This window comes from Sesamum indicum, linkage group LG3, assembly GCF_000512975.1.
Source record: "Sesamum indicum cultivar Zhongzhi No. 13 linkage group LG3, S_indicum_v1.0, whole genome shotgun sequence".
Classification (NCBI taxonomy): Eukaryota; Viridiplantae; Streptophyta; class Magnoliopsida; order Lamiales; family Pedaliaceae; genus Sesamum; species Sesamum indicum.
Genome location: NC_026147.1, coordinates 7,823,667 through 7,839,162, shown reverse-complemented (window position 1 = coordinate 7,839,162; position 15,496 = coordinate 7,823,667). Strand labels below are relative to the sequence as shown.

Genomic DNA, 15,496 nt, shown 5'->3' with positions numbered 1-15,496 from the left:
TAATGATCAAGTGAATATCACATAAGTTGTATCATTTATTTGCAACGGTGGGATGCCAAAAAGGACCAAATTTGATGTGTTTTTGGATTACTTGTGGAAATTTCAACTTAATCTATGGCAAAAAATATAACTCCATAAGTGTAGAACCAAAGTTGATATGCTCCATTCTTATGGGATCAATGTACTAATTTTGCCTCTTTTGACCCACTAATTGCTTAGAGCACGTGACTTTATGACATGCTGATCCACCGCTAATATTTAACGACGGATAGTGGAAGGAGCTTTTTGTGCAACGATTTTAACCTCTATTTACATTTTTTGATGGGATTATTGTCAATGTAAAAATCCCAAAAAACATGAGATCAAGTATGAAATGGCCTATGGTATTGGACTGACTTTGCAATTTTGCCTAACGAATTCTTATGTCAATCTTTACAGTGCTTTTTGCGGTATCAAAGACTCTATATCAATTCAATTTCAAGAAAATACAAAGCAAGGGTCCAACTAGTTAAATATAGGAAAGTATGTGACCGATATTATAAAATCTCATATAGTGTGGGAGTCAATATTGTTGCTCTTGGCTTGTCATTCCGAGATGGCTCATTTGGACCACAACTACTTGGACATACTATACACCATAATCTTGTCACAAAACTGGACATAATATTCATCAAGTCATTTATTTTAACTGAATCACTTTAAAAAACAGACTATTTGGACCAACCAACCAGATTATTACCTTTATTCAAATAAAAACCGCTCCTAAGTCCTAACCATTCCCATGTCATATTCCATTACAACTTCAAGTGTTTGATAATCCTCAAACTTGACCACTGCTACTCATGAATGATGACCCTTTTTGTCTGAATTGATGACCTTTGCTTAGAAATTGCTCCAAGTCAAAAAAACAATACAAGAAGTGGGGTTAGCTATAAATGTAAAAAAAAGAAATTTAATTTTTATAAATAGGTGGAATTGCTAGGAATCTAGGCAGGCAATTACATGACTTAGTGAATATCAAGTACAAAGTTTGGACCTCATTTCCTTCTCCATTTACTTTGAGGTAAGTGGACAAGTTTATTCCAAGAATATACCAACCCTATTCCATTTGGAAGTGGGAAGGATTGCCCTTCTAGCTTTTGAACTCCTAATAGCAATCATTGCAAATGTGACTCTTTTTTATTGATTTCTCTCAATAATTTTAGGTCTTAAGATGAAGTCAAATTTGGTGACAACCAATTACATATATATGTAGTATTTTATTAAAATCTTCAATAGATTAAATTTTGAATTTAATTAATGAATAATAATCCCAAAATGACATTCTCTTTTCTTAAAAAGGATAGATTACATTAACGTTTCAAAGGTCTGATCCAAATATATAAATATTTTATGCATGTTACAAAATTATTAGTATTATCATTGAGATTATAGTCGTAACTATAATTACACAAATATCTTCTGAAATACAATACATATTCACTCGATATATACCTGTAATTTTACAAAAAAATATTAGAGGTATTTATGTGTTTGGACATAAGTTAAAGGAGCGTCGATGAAATTTGCCCTTTTAACATATATAATCACAAGTGTTAAAATAATAAAACGCATTTCCTAATTACCCGACATTTATGATTTTATGATCACCGTCATATTCATTTATTTTAATTTTTAAAAAATAATACATAACATATGTGATTAAAACTTTCATTTATTGTATTTATGTATATTCTTTTTATTTTTAAATTTCTTTATCCCTATAGTGCTAATCATCAATTGTTTCTCCACTACCAAGACTTGTTGCTTGCTTTTGCCACACTGCTGAAAATACTCAAAAGGGCACCAAACTTTGAGGTGTTCTTTGTCTTGGCAGAATATTAATAGTTTGTGGATCCATATCTTGATGATGATTATGTAATGAAATTGGAAATCATGTGCCTAAAACACATTGGTTGGACATGCCCTAATCCCCCTAATTAATAACTAATATATGTGAAAGCTTGGAGAGTTTGAGTATTTTTTTTTATTCAAAATTATTATTCACTTTTTGCTTTTTATTTTCCTCCCCTGATACTTTCAGCGCTTTTTACCTATGTCAGTGCAGTTGGTGGGCCGACAATCTAAATTATTACTTTGAAGAATAAATGAGAATTATTAAAGTTGATTATTTTTAGTAAAATGGTTTAAAGTGTACAAATTTTGGATATATTGGTGATGATGCAATATAACTTTTAAAATAGTCTTGCTCGAAGGCCTTGTTTGCCTATTATTTTTTAACTCGTCATATTGTATTTTATAATTGCAAAAAAATTATAATTTTTAGTACTAAGTTTTAATTTCGTTTAATTTCCTATGGAAAAAGCACGTAAACGAGCTGTGAAGTTTACAGGAAAATTAAATAACTTTCATAAATTTCACACTCGAAACTAAAATTACAATTCTTTTAAAGTGTGTTTGGTTAGGTGAGAAGTAAGAATATAAGAGAATTGGAAGTAAAAATAAATGTATAAGAGATTATTGGTGTTTGGTTAGGAGGAAGAGATGTGGGTAAAGTAAAATTCGATGTATATAAAATTCATTCGGAGTCTAATTATGTTTTCGTTCAAAATTAGGCTGAAAAGTGGAAGTATAAGGTCAAAAACGCAAAAACGTAAGTTTTTATTTTTATTTACTCTATTACCTATATATATCTATATGTATAATTTTTCTCCAAAGTTGTTTTGGTATCAACAAAGACAGTTATGTTTGAACTCGAATTCATTAGTTGAAAATATTGTTAGTAATTTTTATTTTATTTAAATTAAACAGTTTAAAATATATGAACAATACTCATTTTGATGAATATTTTTATTAATAAAAAATATTCTTATTCTTATTCGATAAATCTTTTTATTAATAAGGTTCTTAAATTTTTGATATACTAAAATTATATCTGTATAATATTAATTTATTTATTTTTAAATACAAAATAAAAAAAAAGGTTATTTAGTAAAATTACAAAAATTATTATTTTTCTGAATCTATTTTTCTGGTACTAAACAAAGGGTTAGGGAAGTATTTGAGATCTACTTCCTTTTCAATCGTAGCAAGCAACCTGAAGGAAAGCTTTATTCTTTCCCCTCCCTTCCCCTTCCACTTCCCTTTTCCTCTCACTTAAACCAAACGATTATACAGAATGTGACGAGTACAAAAATAATGAGACAAAATCACAAAAGAATTAACTTATAGAACGTAAAATAGAGCTTTTCTTTTACTTTTACATACAATTTTCCCATCCTTTATTCATTGGGCCTGGGATATGGGCCGGACAAGATGTATCATATTCCTTTGAAATACCAAACTCTCAATTCATCTGTCCAAACATAACATAAGATAATATTGAACGGGTTAAGGCCCAATAAAGGACTGAATCCAAATTCTGGGCCTAGGCCTTTTAGGAGAACTGTTGGAGGTGGCCCAAAGTTTATGGGCCATATATTTTCTTTACATTACTTTTACAAAACCCTTTTTCCTTACTTGAGATTTCAAATTATGTGTTGAAGGATTTAAATTTTATAATGACTTGAAAGCCTATTCAAATACAGTAATATATTAATTATTATTTTAGATAATTTATTTTCAGTAACATAAATAATGGAGAAAAATATATTTTTGACTGTATTTATAGAGAAGGAAATTAAAAAAAAGAGAATATTTCAGAAAAAGAAGGAGAGTTAAAGAAATAAAAATGAGCCAAAAGAAAATTAAAATTCCGATAATATTAAAAAAGGGATGATTTTTAATTATAAATAAAATAAAAAATACAAAGGTAAATAAGGTTCATCGCCTTGGTTGAAATTTTGCCACTATTGCTCTCATATGAGCGCAAAATCTCGACTTTCTCTCACTACAATTCACATATTAATACGCGCTCTTTCTCTCTCTTGATCTCAGCATTCGAGTGCGTGTTTTCTTGATTCATTCACTCTTCCACCTTACACTCGGATCTCTTGGGTTCCTCGAATTGCACAACTTACTGTAAAAGATGGTGAGTCGTTTTGCTTCTGTGTTTTTGGGAATGTGATGTTGGGTTGGGTATCGGATCTGTATATCTTCTAGGAATTTGGAGTTAATTTCGTGTTTGGATATTTTTGTTTGGTAAATGGTGGGAGGTTCGGCTGTTTGATTGCTTTGGATTTTACTGTTGATTTTGTTATTTGTTTGGATTGGGTGCGGGTTGATTGAGATCTGAAGCTACTGTTATTGTTTACTGACTCAATTTTTTCGGTTTTTTTGTTTTTGGTGTTGAATTCTTCTGCTGCTGTGTTGCAGCCGCTCAGACTAGAAATCAAGGTGCGAAATCTTTTAAATTGAAAAATTCGTTTTGATGTGTGACTGAGTGATTGCTGGATGCTAACCTTTTGATGTATTACATCAGAGGAAACTTGCGCAAAGATCAGAAAGAGTAAAATCTGTGGATCTACATCCTACAGAGCCATGGTATGTTTTCGATGCAATCAATCAATGTGCCTTTTTTTCTTTCTCGTTCTTCACTTGTTGCATTTTGCATTTTATATCAGCAGCTGGGAAATGCTACCTCGTCAATTTAAAAAAAAAAAAAAATGCAGAAGAGAAAACAATTTCTTTGTGCTTATTTCTCATACTCAATGATTTAGATATTTTACAAGTTCTGTTCATATATATTTTCAAGTGCTCAGACGCTTTTTGCAATCAGGTTATAAAATCCAGTTTAGGAGTTTGATATAATTTTCAGTTTACTTAATCTAAGCTATTTTCTGCTTCTGTTCCTTGTTTGCATTTACATGTATATCTTGGATGTTGGCAAGCTTGCTTATATGTGGGAGAAGAATTACAGCTTTGAATGCCTTTTCCCCTTGTTTATATATCTGGAAAATCTATTGATTCCATGATGCATGGTGCTCTCACAGGATATTGGCAAGTTTGTATACGGGGACTGTTTGCATCTGGAACTATCAGACCCAGGTATAATGCAGCTGACACGAGTATTTTAGTCATCAAAGAAGTTTGATAAATTGATCATATGCGATGACATGGTCTTTTTAGGGTGTTTGTGTAAGTCTGTAAGCTTTATTTTTTGACGGGTTAGAAGACTAATGATGGCAATTCTATAATTTCTAGCAATGAAAATTCAGCTACTTTGATGGGATTGAGTTGTAAATAGGTTTAATGTTGTAATAAGGATGTTAATTTTGTTACCTATTATAGTTTCATTGACATCTAGCTTTTGTCAAAGTACTTTCCTTTTAGGAACTTTCAAGAACCCGTTTTATTCCTCATTTATATTAATTATATCTCATTATATGAGTACATTTTATGGAAGCTACTCATAGTACCACTCATAAGCTCCTTAAGTTATAGTTCCTGGAACGGAGCAAAAGTGCCATGTTATATTGAATGATATTACATCTAGCACTTCTTTGGATTTAGGTATGTTTTCGATGTCTAAATCCTTGCCCATGTCCTCTTGTTGAGTGAGTGTTTGGGTGTGTAAATCCTTAAGATGGACTTTGATCCTATAATCTGGCAGCTCGGAACTTTTGGAGGCGAGTCTTTTGTGTGCCAATTTTCCTTGAACATTTTTAGCATCCTTACTTTGTATTACGGAAAGTCTGAATAATAAAACATTTTATTGATTTGAATAGAGATGTGAAGTCTACTCTGCTTTTCTTGTAATAACCCTTTCTGTAGTTGATTTTCCTTGCCTGGAATTACATTCTAAAGCTTGATTTGTGGTGCTACAGACAATGGTTAAATCTTTTGAGGTCACAGAACTACCAGGTGCGTGATTTGGATTATTTGCATTTCTCGAGTTGGTAAATAAATGTTTCAGTAATCTTTATTATCTTGGTCTGGATCATCTTAATGCTAATTCCTACCATGTAATCTCGCAGTTAGATCTGCTAAGTTCATAGCACGGAAGCAGTGGGTGGTTGCTGGTTCTGATGACATGTTCATGCGTGTGTACAATTACAATACAATGGATAAGGTCAAAGTATTTGAGGCCCATACAGATTATATTAGGTGTGTGGCCGTTCATCCCACTCTTCCATATGTGTTGTCATCCTCCGATGACATGCTCATAAAGCTCTGGGATTGGGAAAAGGGATGGGCGTGCACTCAAATATTTGAGGGTCATTCCCATTACGTGATGCAAGTGACATTTAATCCTAAAGATACTAATACTTTTGCCAGTGCATCACTTGATCGTTCTATCAAGGTATGCCTGTAATGGTTTGTAGGTGAATTTTACTAGGTCTTTTAATTAACTTGATGTGATCTTTATACGTTTCCTTTTGTAGATTTGGAATCTTGGCTCCCCTGACCCAAACTTTACCCTAGATGCCCACCTGAAAGGAGTCAACTGTGTAGATTACTTTGTTGGTGGTGATAAACCTTATTTAATCACTGGTTCTGATGATCATACTGCTAAGGTTGTCCCTTGTTTGCGTCGCTTCTTCTGGTTTCATGAGTTTCTATGAACAAAATCTAATATTATCTGGAGAACTTGTGAAATAGGTTTGGGATTATCAGACAAAGAGCTGTATCCAGACACTAGAAGGCCACACACACAATGTATCTGCAGTTTGTTTCCATCCTGAACTTCCCATTATCATAACAGGTTCTGAGGATGGTACAGTCCGCATATGGCATGCCACCACTTATAGGTAAATTTTGTGCTACAAGGTAGCGGTGTTTAGTTCGGTTAACCCAACTGAACCGAATGGTTCGCCATTTTTAAAAACTGAAAATCGACCCGAACAGTATCGGTTCGGTTTAAACCGAACTGGGTTCGGAAAAAAATATATAAATAATTTTAGTATTTTTTCAATTTTATCCAAAAATACATGTACCAAAATATCAAAACCTAAAAAATAAAATGTATAATGAAAAGAATGTTTAGAAATACAATTCAAAATTCAAATCATCTATATAATATAATATGATATAATATATAATAATGTATTTTATATAATGTAATTAATAATATATATAAATCGGTTTCCGGTTCGGACACCGAACGGTGATGGAAAAAACTGTGTTCGGCCGGTTTAAATGAACTGTGAACACCCCTACTACAAGGTGGCCTGGTTCTTCAATTATGCTGCTTGCCCAAACTCATTTCCTGTTCCATCAAGTAACATGGTTAACATATCTTTAATTTTCAAATTCATATTCGCAACTCTCTCATGCTAAAGTTGAGCTATTGAGAATCGTGTTTTTCTTCATCAACGTTTGTTTGTTTAGCGGGAATAGTCTTCTCAAGTGTGAATACTTCCGGGATTTGGTTTCCTATAAATTTTGTGCCACTTCTTGCTAAACTTATATTTAAAATGTCTGATAGACCTGTGATACCTTCAACTTAGGTCATCATTCCTACATATCACTCAATATTGAGATCGATGAGCCTATAATGAATATACATACTTTATAATCTATGACTATTTGTAATTACCTTGATTCGTACCAAATTAGTCTCCGTTAATTTATATACTTGTGTCTCTGTGTGTCTCACTATATTGGTATTTTTCTTCATCTTCCTCACATAAGATTTTAGGTCAATTGCTTGCCCATCTATATGACTTCTGACCAGTTATGTCATCATCTTGCAGACTTGAGAACACATTGAATTATGGCCTTGAAAGAGTTTGGGCACTTGGTTACATGAAAGGTTCAAGACGGTAAGTTTATTTGCAGTTGATCTCATGTGCTGGTTGAGGGATTCTTTCATTTATTTGAAGTTGGGGTCTCGAGGCTAGCTCTCAGTCTGCTCATGCTGTTTAGAATTATAGGGGTCTGAATGTCCCGAGTTACATCTTGCCCAGATATTATAATGTGAATTTTTTAGCAGTGTGTAAACTCTACAAGTAAATGTCCAGCTCAGTGTTCAAGAAGCTGGCTATAGCCTATAGGTTTGATATTGGCTCTACTCGAGCTTTTACATGATGAGATTATTTTGGGGAATATTAGAGAATCAAACTAGAGAATTTTAGCATTCACATATGCATTTCTCTTTTATTTTGGGACTGAACTTCATTTGATTGATTTAACGTGCAGGGTTGTAATTGGTTATGATGAAGGAACCATCATGGTAAAGCTTGGTCGAGAGGTACCTATTGCTAGTATGGACAACAGTGGGAAAATCATTTGGGCTAAGCATAATGAAATTCAGACGGTCAACATTAAGAGTGTCGGAGCAGATTATGAGGTATAAATTGCCGAGACTAAATTAATTAGTTGCAAAGCCAATTCTCTGAAATTACTTTACATTTTTCCTCAGGTCTCTGATGGAGAGAGATTGCCTTTGGCTGTTAAGGAATTGGGTACCTGTGACCTTTATCCACAGGTTATTTTTCCTTAGTTTCATTGTATTTATGTGATTATTTTGCAGGATTGAAAAGGTATTTCCATTTTATGTCTAGGTGTTCTTAACTGCCCAAGTTATTACGATGCTATCTTGTAGACTTTGGTTTGATATTTTGAAACCTTTTAGCTTAGCTGCCTTTGCGGCCTGCTGGAAGGTCTTGGTTATAATGTGAAATAGATTTGGGAGCATTCAAGCTACTAGAGATGCTTCCTCGCACGAGATGTTTATCCAATTTCTTTGACAATGTTCTACTAAAAAATTCTGTATCCTTTTTAACACTTTAATCTGAAGTGTTCATGTTCATTACATACCTTGTAAATCTTTTTTTTTTTGGATGTCTAGTTCTTAACACGTTAAGGATTAAAATATACTTTAGGGATGAAATGGTCAAGTTCTTAACACATCATGCACTAAACGAGAGTTTTAGGGTGACTATATCTATGTTCTCCATCTCAAACATATTCTTCTCCATTCTTGTTGGTTTTCAAAGAGTTCTAATGGTGTTTGACTTGTATATAAGAATTGGTAAGTGTAAAATTGTATAAGAGAGCACAATCAAGACTGCGGAGTTAAAGATGAAGCTTTTCTTCTTTCTCCTCCTCTTTCTCATTAATTGTTTTCATATATTTTATGACTAATGTGCTAGAGGATCTTTGAAAGATTTTGAATGAAAAGAAAATTAGGAGAGAGATGTCTCTTTGATCATCCTCGTGGTGCTTCTTGAAGGATTAAATTAAATTCATCTCTGCTGATTGTTTGCTGCTCTGCATTGACTTTGTATTAACTTTTATATCTTACTTTTTTTGTTTGCAGAGCTTAAAGCACAACCCCAACGGTAGGTTTGTTGTTGTGTGCGGAGATGGTGAGTACATTATATACACGGCTTTGGCATGGAGAAACAGGTCATTTGGTTCAGCTTTGGAATTTGTATGGTCAACGGAGGGAGAATATGCTGTTAGGGAAAGTACATCAAAGATCAAGATCTTCAGTAAAAATTTCCTGGTTGGTTGTCGTCTCTTATGGATCTGCTTAATTGGGCCTCGTTCTAGTGAGATTTAATTTAAGCTAGAAAAATTTCTTTGCTTTTCTGGTTGCCCTCTTTTTGCCTCTTTTTTTCATAGGTTTTAAATTCAAATCCAACTTGATTCCTACTGCATTTAACAACACTGTGATGCAAAGTTTTGTGGTGGTTGTGCAGCTTTCCCGCATGTCCTTTCTGAATAATGTTGTGGACCTGACATGAGTTACTTAACTGTTCATGCATGATTCTCATTGAACAAGATTGATGTGCATGCATTTACCATTGGAACCTTAAATCCATACTAAGTTCTTACTGCATCTACTAGGATAATATCTAGAGTGATGTTTGCTTTCAGGAAAAGAAAAGCATCCGTCCCACATTTTCCGCAGAGCACATCTATGGCGGCAGTTTATTGGCAATGTGCTCAAATGATTTTATTTGTTTCTATGATTGGGCTGAGTGCAGGTTAATACGGAGAATTGATGTCAATGTCAAAGTAAGAAAGTTACTGGTTAAAATATCTATTGTGCATGTTACAACTGTTCGTATGGATCCTGATCCCTATTTTGTCTGTTTTACGGTGATATATTTCAGAATCTGTACTGGGCTGACAGTGGTGATTTGGTGGCCATTGCCAGTGATTCATCGTTCTACATACTTAAGTATAATGTAAGCATACTACTCATCCTGGTCTTATGAATTTGCATGCAAATTCTTTCTGGGGATTTGGTAATTGAATTGGCTTTTACATCTTGCAGCGTGATGTAGTTTCTGCCCATCTGGATAGTGGGAGATCAGTAGATGAACAAGGCGTAGAAGATGCTTTTGACCTTCTTTATGAAATTAATGAACGTGTACGGACTGGAATTTGGGTGGGGGATTGTTTCATTTACAATAACTCATCTTGGAGACTTAACTACTGCGTAGGTGGTGAGGTATGGTTACTGCTCTCATGGCTGTATTACTTCCAGAATGTGAGACGATACATCTTTATGTGATTCTTTTATTTTATTTTTAGGTGACAACAATGTTCCATTTAGACCGGCCCATGTACCTACTTGGATATCTTGCTAATCAGAGTCGTGTTTATCTGATTGACAAAGAATTTAAGTAAGTCATTCAGTCAAGATATCAGTGGCAGCAGCCACTGTGACTATCATTTGTTATTTTTTATCTTTGATTAGTGAAGCACATGTGAAGTTGACTGTCCTTCCTCTTCATGTGAGGAAGAGGTCCTTGCTTGGTTCTGCAACTGCTCATATGTATATCTGTATCATCTTCACAGTGTTATGGGTTACACTTTGCTTCTCACCTTGATTGAGTATAAGACTCTTGTAATGCGTGGTGATCTCGGAAGGGCAAGTGAGGTCTTACCATCAATTCCGAAGGAGCATCATAACAGGTGTAGCATCTTTAACTTCATACTTGAATTCTAATTTTGCGTCTTGTTCTCGCTGCCATGTATGCATGATAGTCCCAAATGACTTATGCTGCTAAATCAATTTATATATGCAGTTACGCCATGGATTGGCCTGATTTTTGTTCAGCCAATTAGAGTTGTCAATTATAATCCTAATTTAATCATCATTATAGCTGACATTGATCTTATTCTAATATGTTTTTGCTTGCTCTGTTGTTCTTACATGGAAGAGCATATTATATTTTATATGTATGCTTATCTTTGCTTTATCAACATAAGCGGCAAGCCCAAGACTCCATGTTCTGCGTAAATCGAGGATACTTTATTTGTGAAGAACAGTATTTCGATTTCTAATGTATAAGCTTATGCTGCAAAATATATCTTAGAATTCTTCCTTAATGAACAGTACTTGCTTCATCTCTAGCTTGATGATACTATATGGACAAATCCTAGTTCCTTGCCAAAAAAATATATGAAGTAAAAAACCTGTATCTGAAGGAAGTTGATTTCTGAATATGCCATCCCATGATCACTTTGACATTTTCTTGTCCTATCTGATTCTGATGCATAAATTCCTAGAACCATTTATTTGTCTTGGCTTGGGTTATAAAGTTTGTTTGGTGAATAGTGTGGCCCGTTTCTTGGAATCACGAGGAATGGTAGAAGATGCACTTGAAGTTGCTACAGATCCCGACTACAGATTTGAGCTGGCCATCCAGCTAGGCAAGCTGGAGATTGCAAAGGTAAACCTGCTGAATTGTTTGGTTGGGATATTATAGATTAAACGAATATTTTTCTGGAGCAATTCCAATTTGTTTCCATGATGTTCTTTGGAGGGTTCTCCCTCATCTGCTGTACTGATGTTTTGTGCTCCTGAAATATGTGTTTCTTACAAGTGCTTTTTCTGCAGGAAATTGCCATGGTTGCACAGAGTGAGTCTAAATGGAAACAATTGGGCGAATTAGCCATGTCTGCTGGAATGGTATTCTCTTGATTATTGCGCACTGAGCTGAACATGCATTAGTATTTACTTCTTTAAAGATTCTAGACTGATGTTCAAATGGTTTGACTGTTTCTTACACAAATATATACAGATAATGCACCTTTTTCTATAAAAACCTCTATAAATATGTTGAAGAAAATAATTATTGAATCCCCCCCCACCCCCACCCCCCTTGTTTGTCAATTTTGATTAGATGTGTGCTTTTTTTTTTATCGGTTAGAAATTTATGGTTCTGTTTTGCATTTCAGTTGGAGATGGCAGAGAAGTGTTTGAAGCAAGCAAATGACCTGAGTGGTTTGTTGCTACTCTATTCTTCTTTAGGCAATGCTGAAGGAATTACTGAACTTGCATCTCTTGCCAAAGAGCATGGGAAAAACAATGTTGCATTCCTTTGTCTGTTTATGTTGGGAAAATTGGAGGACTGCCTTCAGCTATTAATTGACAGGTAAAGCTTTTCATCACTGTATCTGGTTGGTGTACCATTTTTTTTTATTTCTTTTTGTATGCATAATAAACCTGGCGTTGCAGCAACCGGATACCTGAAGCTGCGTTTATGGCTCGGTCTTACCTTCCAAGTAAGGTGTCAGAAATTGTTGCTCTTTGGAGAAAAGACCTCAATAAGGTTATCTTTAATATCCATGTTCGAGTTTTTATCCATTTATGATATTTAAGCCCAAACAGGAGGAACTAAAAAGTTGAATGTATCTGGAGGTTACTGAGTTGTTTCTTCTTGTTTGATCTGATTTGGATATAATTTGCAGATTAATCCGAAAGCAGCAGAATCTCTTGCTGATCCAGAAGAATATCCAAATCTGTTTGATGAATGGCAAGTTGCACTTGCTGTTGAAGCTAAAGCGGCTGGGACAAGGTATTTCAGCTTTATTTCCTCCACTTGTTATTAATCAAGCATACAAGGGAAAATTAATGGTGTTGGGTAAATGATTCCTATTGCTATTCCGATCTTGGAATATGTAAAAGATGTAAATTCATTTGAAGGTGGTTATGTTATTTATCTTGACTTTAGCCTGTTTTGCGGTGTGTCCCTTTTCCCTTGTATATTTCTAAAACTTGCGGTGCTTAATTTAGTATGTTGTGTGAAATGTTCGAAGTTTGGGCATCTAAAGAGCCAAGATAACTTGTTATCCATTTGCATAGGGGTAACTATCTTCCTGCTGCTGAATATGTGCAACATGCTGATAGATCAACCGCCAGTCTTGTTGAAGCTTTTAGAAACATGCAAATAGAAGAAGAAACCCTGGAAAATGGAGGCTTGGATTATGAGGTAGGGGTGTTACTTTCCTTCTTGCTGGATTCTCCATCCCTTTTTGGCAGCATATTTTGACATATGTCTGCATAAGTTTTTCGGGCGACTTTTCTTTTTATGTATGTGTGTATGTATACTGGAAGTTGCCAGATGTGGAAAGTTGAAACTGCAGAAGTTGCATCATGCATTATATTATAATATCTATTTAGTGTCATGGATTTCAGTATCCCAAGATGTAATGATCCAGATCTTAACCTAGGTATTATGCTAAGTTTATCCGCTAAGCTTGTTTGCTTTTGTTTCATTTCCTAACTTTGTTTTAGGGTGGAGAACCAAACGGTGAAGTGCAAGAGGGGCCTGATGGCACTCAAGAAGAGGCTATTGTTGTGGATGCTGATTCAACAGATGGAGCCGTACTTGTTAATGGCAATGAGGCTGAGGAACAGTGGGGTACGAATAATGAAGGAAAACCGTCAGCCTAAAAGCAATTGGTTGGGCCAGTGTCATATTCCTAGTTTTGTAGCTGGTGATTAATTGATTTTCTTTAGTTGCTTGTTGACTCCCAATTTTTTCAGATTTGAAAACTTTTTGTGTTACTAATTTGTAATTGTCTAGCTTTTGCTGCATCTTGTCATCTAATGCCCGTTTGAATTTTAGGATTAAGTTAAATTAACTTGCACTAGGAATTATTTAATTTTAAACGAGTTTGGCACATTCAATGGAGATTAAAATCTTTTTTTACTGATGCATCACTGACTAGTTATAATAACATCTCAAGCACTTCCGTTCATTGTAAAGTTTCTTGATTCTTCTCCACTGGATTAAGTAAAGTTTAAAAGAATATATATTATGGCATATGACCTGAACAAATTTATATAATATTGAATCACTCTTATTTTTCATAGATCTTCCTTATTAATTTTTCTCGTTATGCATTACTGTTGATTAGCAGTTACTAACCCCGTATTGATGGAACCTTATTTCTTTCTTCTCCCGCTTACTGCTGTTGGCAGTGCTTACGCCAAGTAACTGAGTCCACTCAAGGCAAACGGTTCCAGCTGTCAACTATTTTTCTCACGGTAAGAGTTGGAATGTTTGCCTGAAATGTACATTTCCTGTGATGGCCGATTGCCATGTACTGATTTTGAAATCTCTACAGCATGGTTATATGTCATTAATTATCCTTGTCTCCTACGATGTAATCTGAAATTCGTCATTTGTGTGGACCTCTGGTGCTAAGAGTTTCTTGTCTGCATTTGCAATTGCTATGTACATTCTAGCTTTGTGCATTAGGATGTGATTGCAATTGAAAATGATTTGCTTCCATGTTTAAAAGCTTGTCATAATTGCATGATCTTGAAATGTATGCTTCAGTTATCAAATCTCTAGTAAACCATACTCTTTTTTATAAAGTTGAAGAACGAACTTGACTAAGAGATTTATTTGCTGAGCCTCAAGCTTGTGCCGAGAAATAATTTCGTAATGAAGGCGCATCCTTGAAATTATGGTGACCTTGTTATTGCATTATGCACAAGTTTTGAAAGATAGGTTTGTTCTCCACCTGGCACGAGTTTGATCACAATGTCTGTGTTCCTTGATTGTCATTGGCGAGTATTTCCTCCTGCTCATTGGTTGACCACGAAACCTTCTTTGATAATACATAACTCCCGTGCTTTTCAGTATAGTGAAAATTCTTCTGTTTCCATGCCCCCTCATGGTTATGACAACTAAGTTTTCTTGTGCCAGGTACACTAGAAGTTGCCTGCAAGACGCGTTCCGGGGACCAGAGGTGTCTTTCTGCCAGTGGGGTGATAAGCGCATTGATTTTTTGTCGTTGGGGGCGCACACATTGTAGACTTTCGAGTTACCATTATTAGTTAGCTGCGGCATTAGTTCTCTTATTACACATTCTTTTATACCAATTTTCCGTTTAAAGCTTCATATGCCGTCGGTGAGAAGTGTAGATACATAATAGCTACTTTTCAGAAATTTGTATGGGTTGATTGACTATCATGGTCCTCTGAATTTTGTTATATCAATATGCTGTTCTCTTAATCTCCAGGTTGAAATCTTTCATGCTCTATGCGACATTTGTTCCCCAGTTGGCCAAAAATCTCACATTGCACTAAATCAGTGCGCTCATCGAAAATTGCTGCACTATATGGTACCTACATCGAAATTTGGGCGACATTTACACAAATAAAATCTAACAAATAGGTGTATGCAAGTTTCTTCAACAAATTATTCTTAAATTTGAGTAATTTGTTCCACAATTTACTTTTATTTTGAGATGTATAATTGTGAACAAACTGCAAGTATGGAAGAAATCACTCGAATCTAAATTTTATATTACCTTTTTGTTATAGTGGGAATTTTTAAAAGTTCTAAAATTTTGGTTC

General features: G+C 34.6%; 1 protein-coding gene across 3 annotated transcripts; it reads left to right on the top strand.

Moving 5' to 3' along the window:
• On the top strand, positions 3,830-15,158 carry LOC105157608 (coatomer subunit beta'-1). 3 transcript variants are annotated; one of them, XR_002286765.1, is made up of 26 exons: positions 3,830-4,030; positions 4,315-4,335; positions 4,421-4,482; positions 4,932-4,986; positions 5,766-5,802; positions 5,916-6,241; positions 6,324-6,455; positions 6,541-6,689; positions 7,635-7,703; positions 8,080-8,230; positions 8,303-8,368; positions 9,203-9,391; positions 9,766-9,906; positions 10,005-10,079; positions 10,169-10,345; positions 10,429-10,520; positions 10,696-10,812; positions 11,459-11,573; positions 11,741-11,812; positions 12,082-12,278; positions 12,362-12,455; positions 12,595-12,701; positions 12,989-13,115; positions 13,421-13,588; positions 14,111-14,176; positions 14,844-15,158. XR_002286765.1 is itself a non-coding variant. In XM_011074022.2 (26 exons), exons 1-25 carry the CDS (start codon positions 4,028-4,030, stop codon positions 14,128-14,130), a joined length of 2,721 nt encoding a protein of 906 aa, XP_011072324.1. In that variant the 5' UTR covers positions 3,830-4,027; the 3' UTR covers positions 14,131-14,176; positions 14,844-15,158. The 3 variants fall into 3 exon arrangements, 1 of the variants encoding a protein (XP_011072324.1); XM_011074022.2 differs by having other exon boundaries at positions 13,421-13,547; XR_002286764.1 differs by having other exon boundaries at positions 3,831-4,030; positions 13,421-13,623.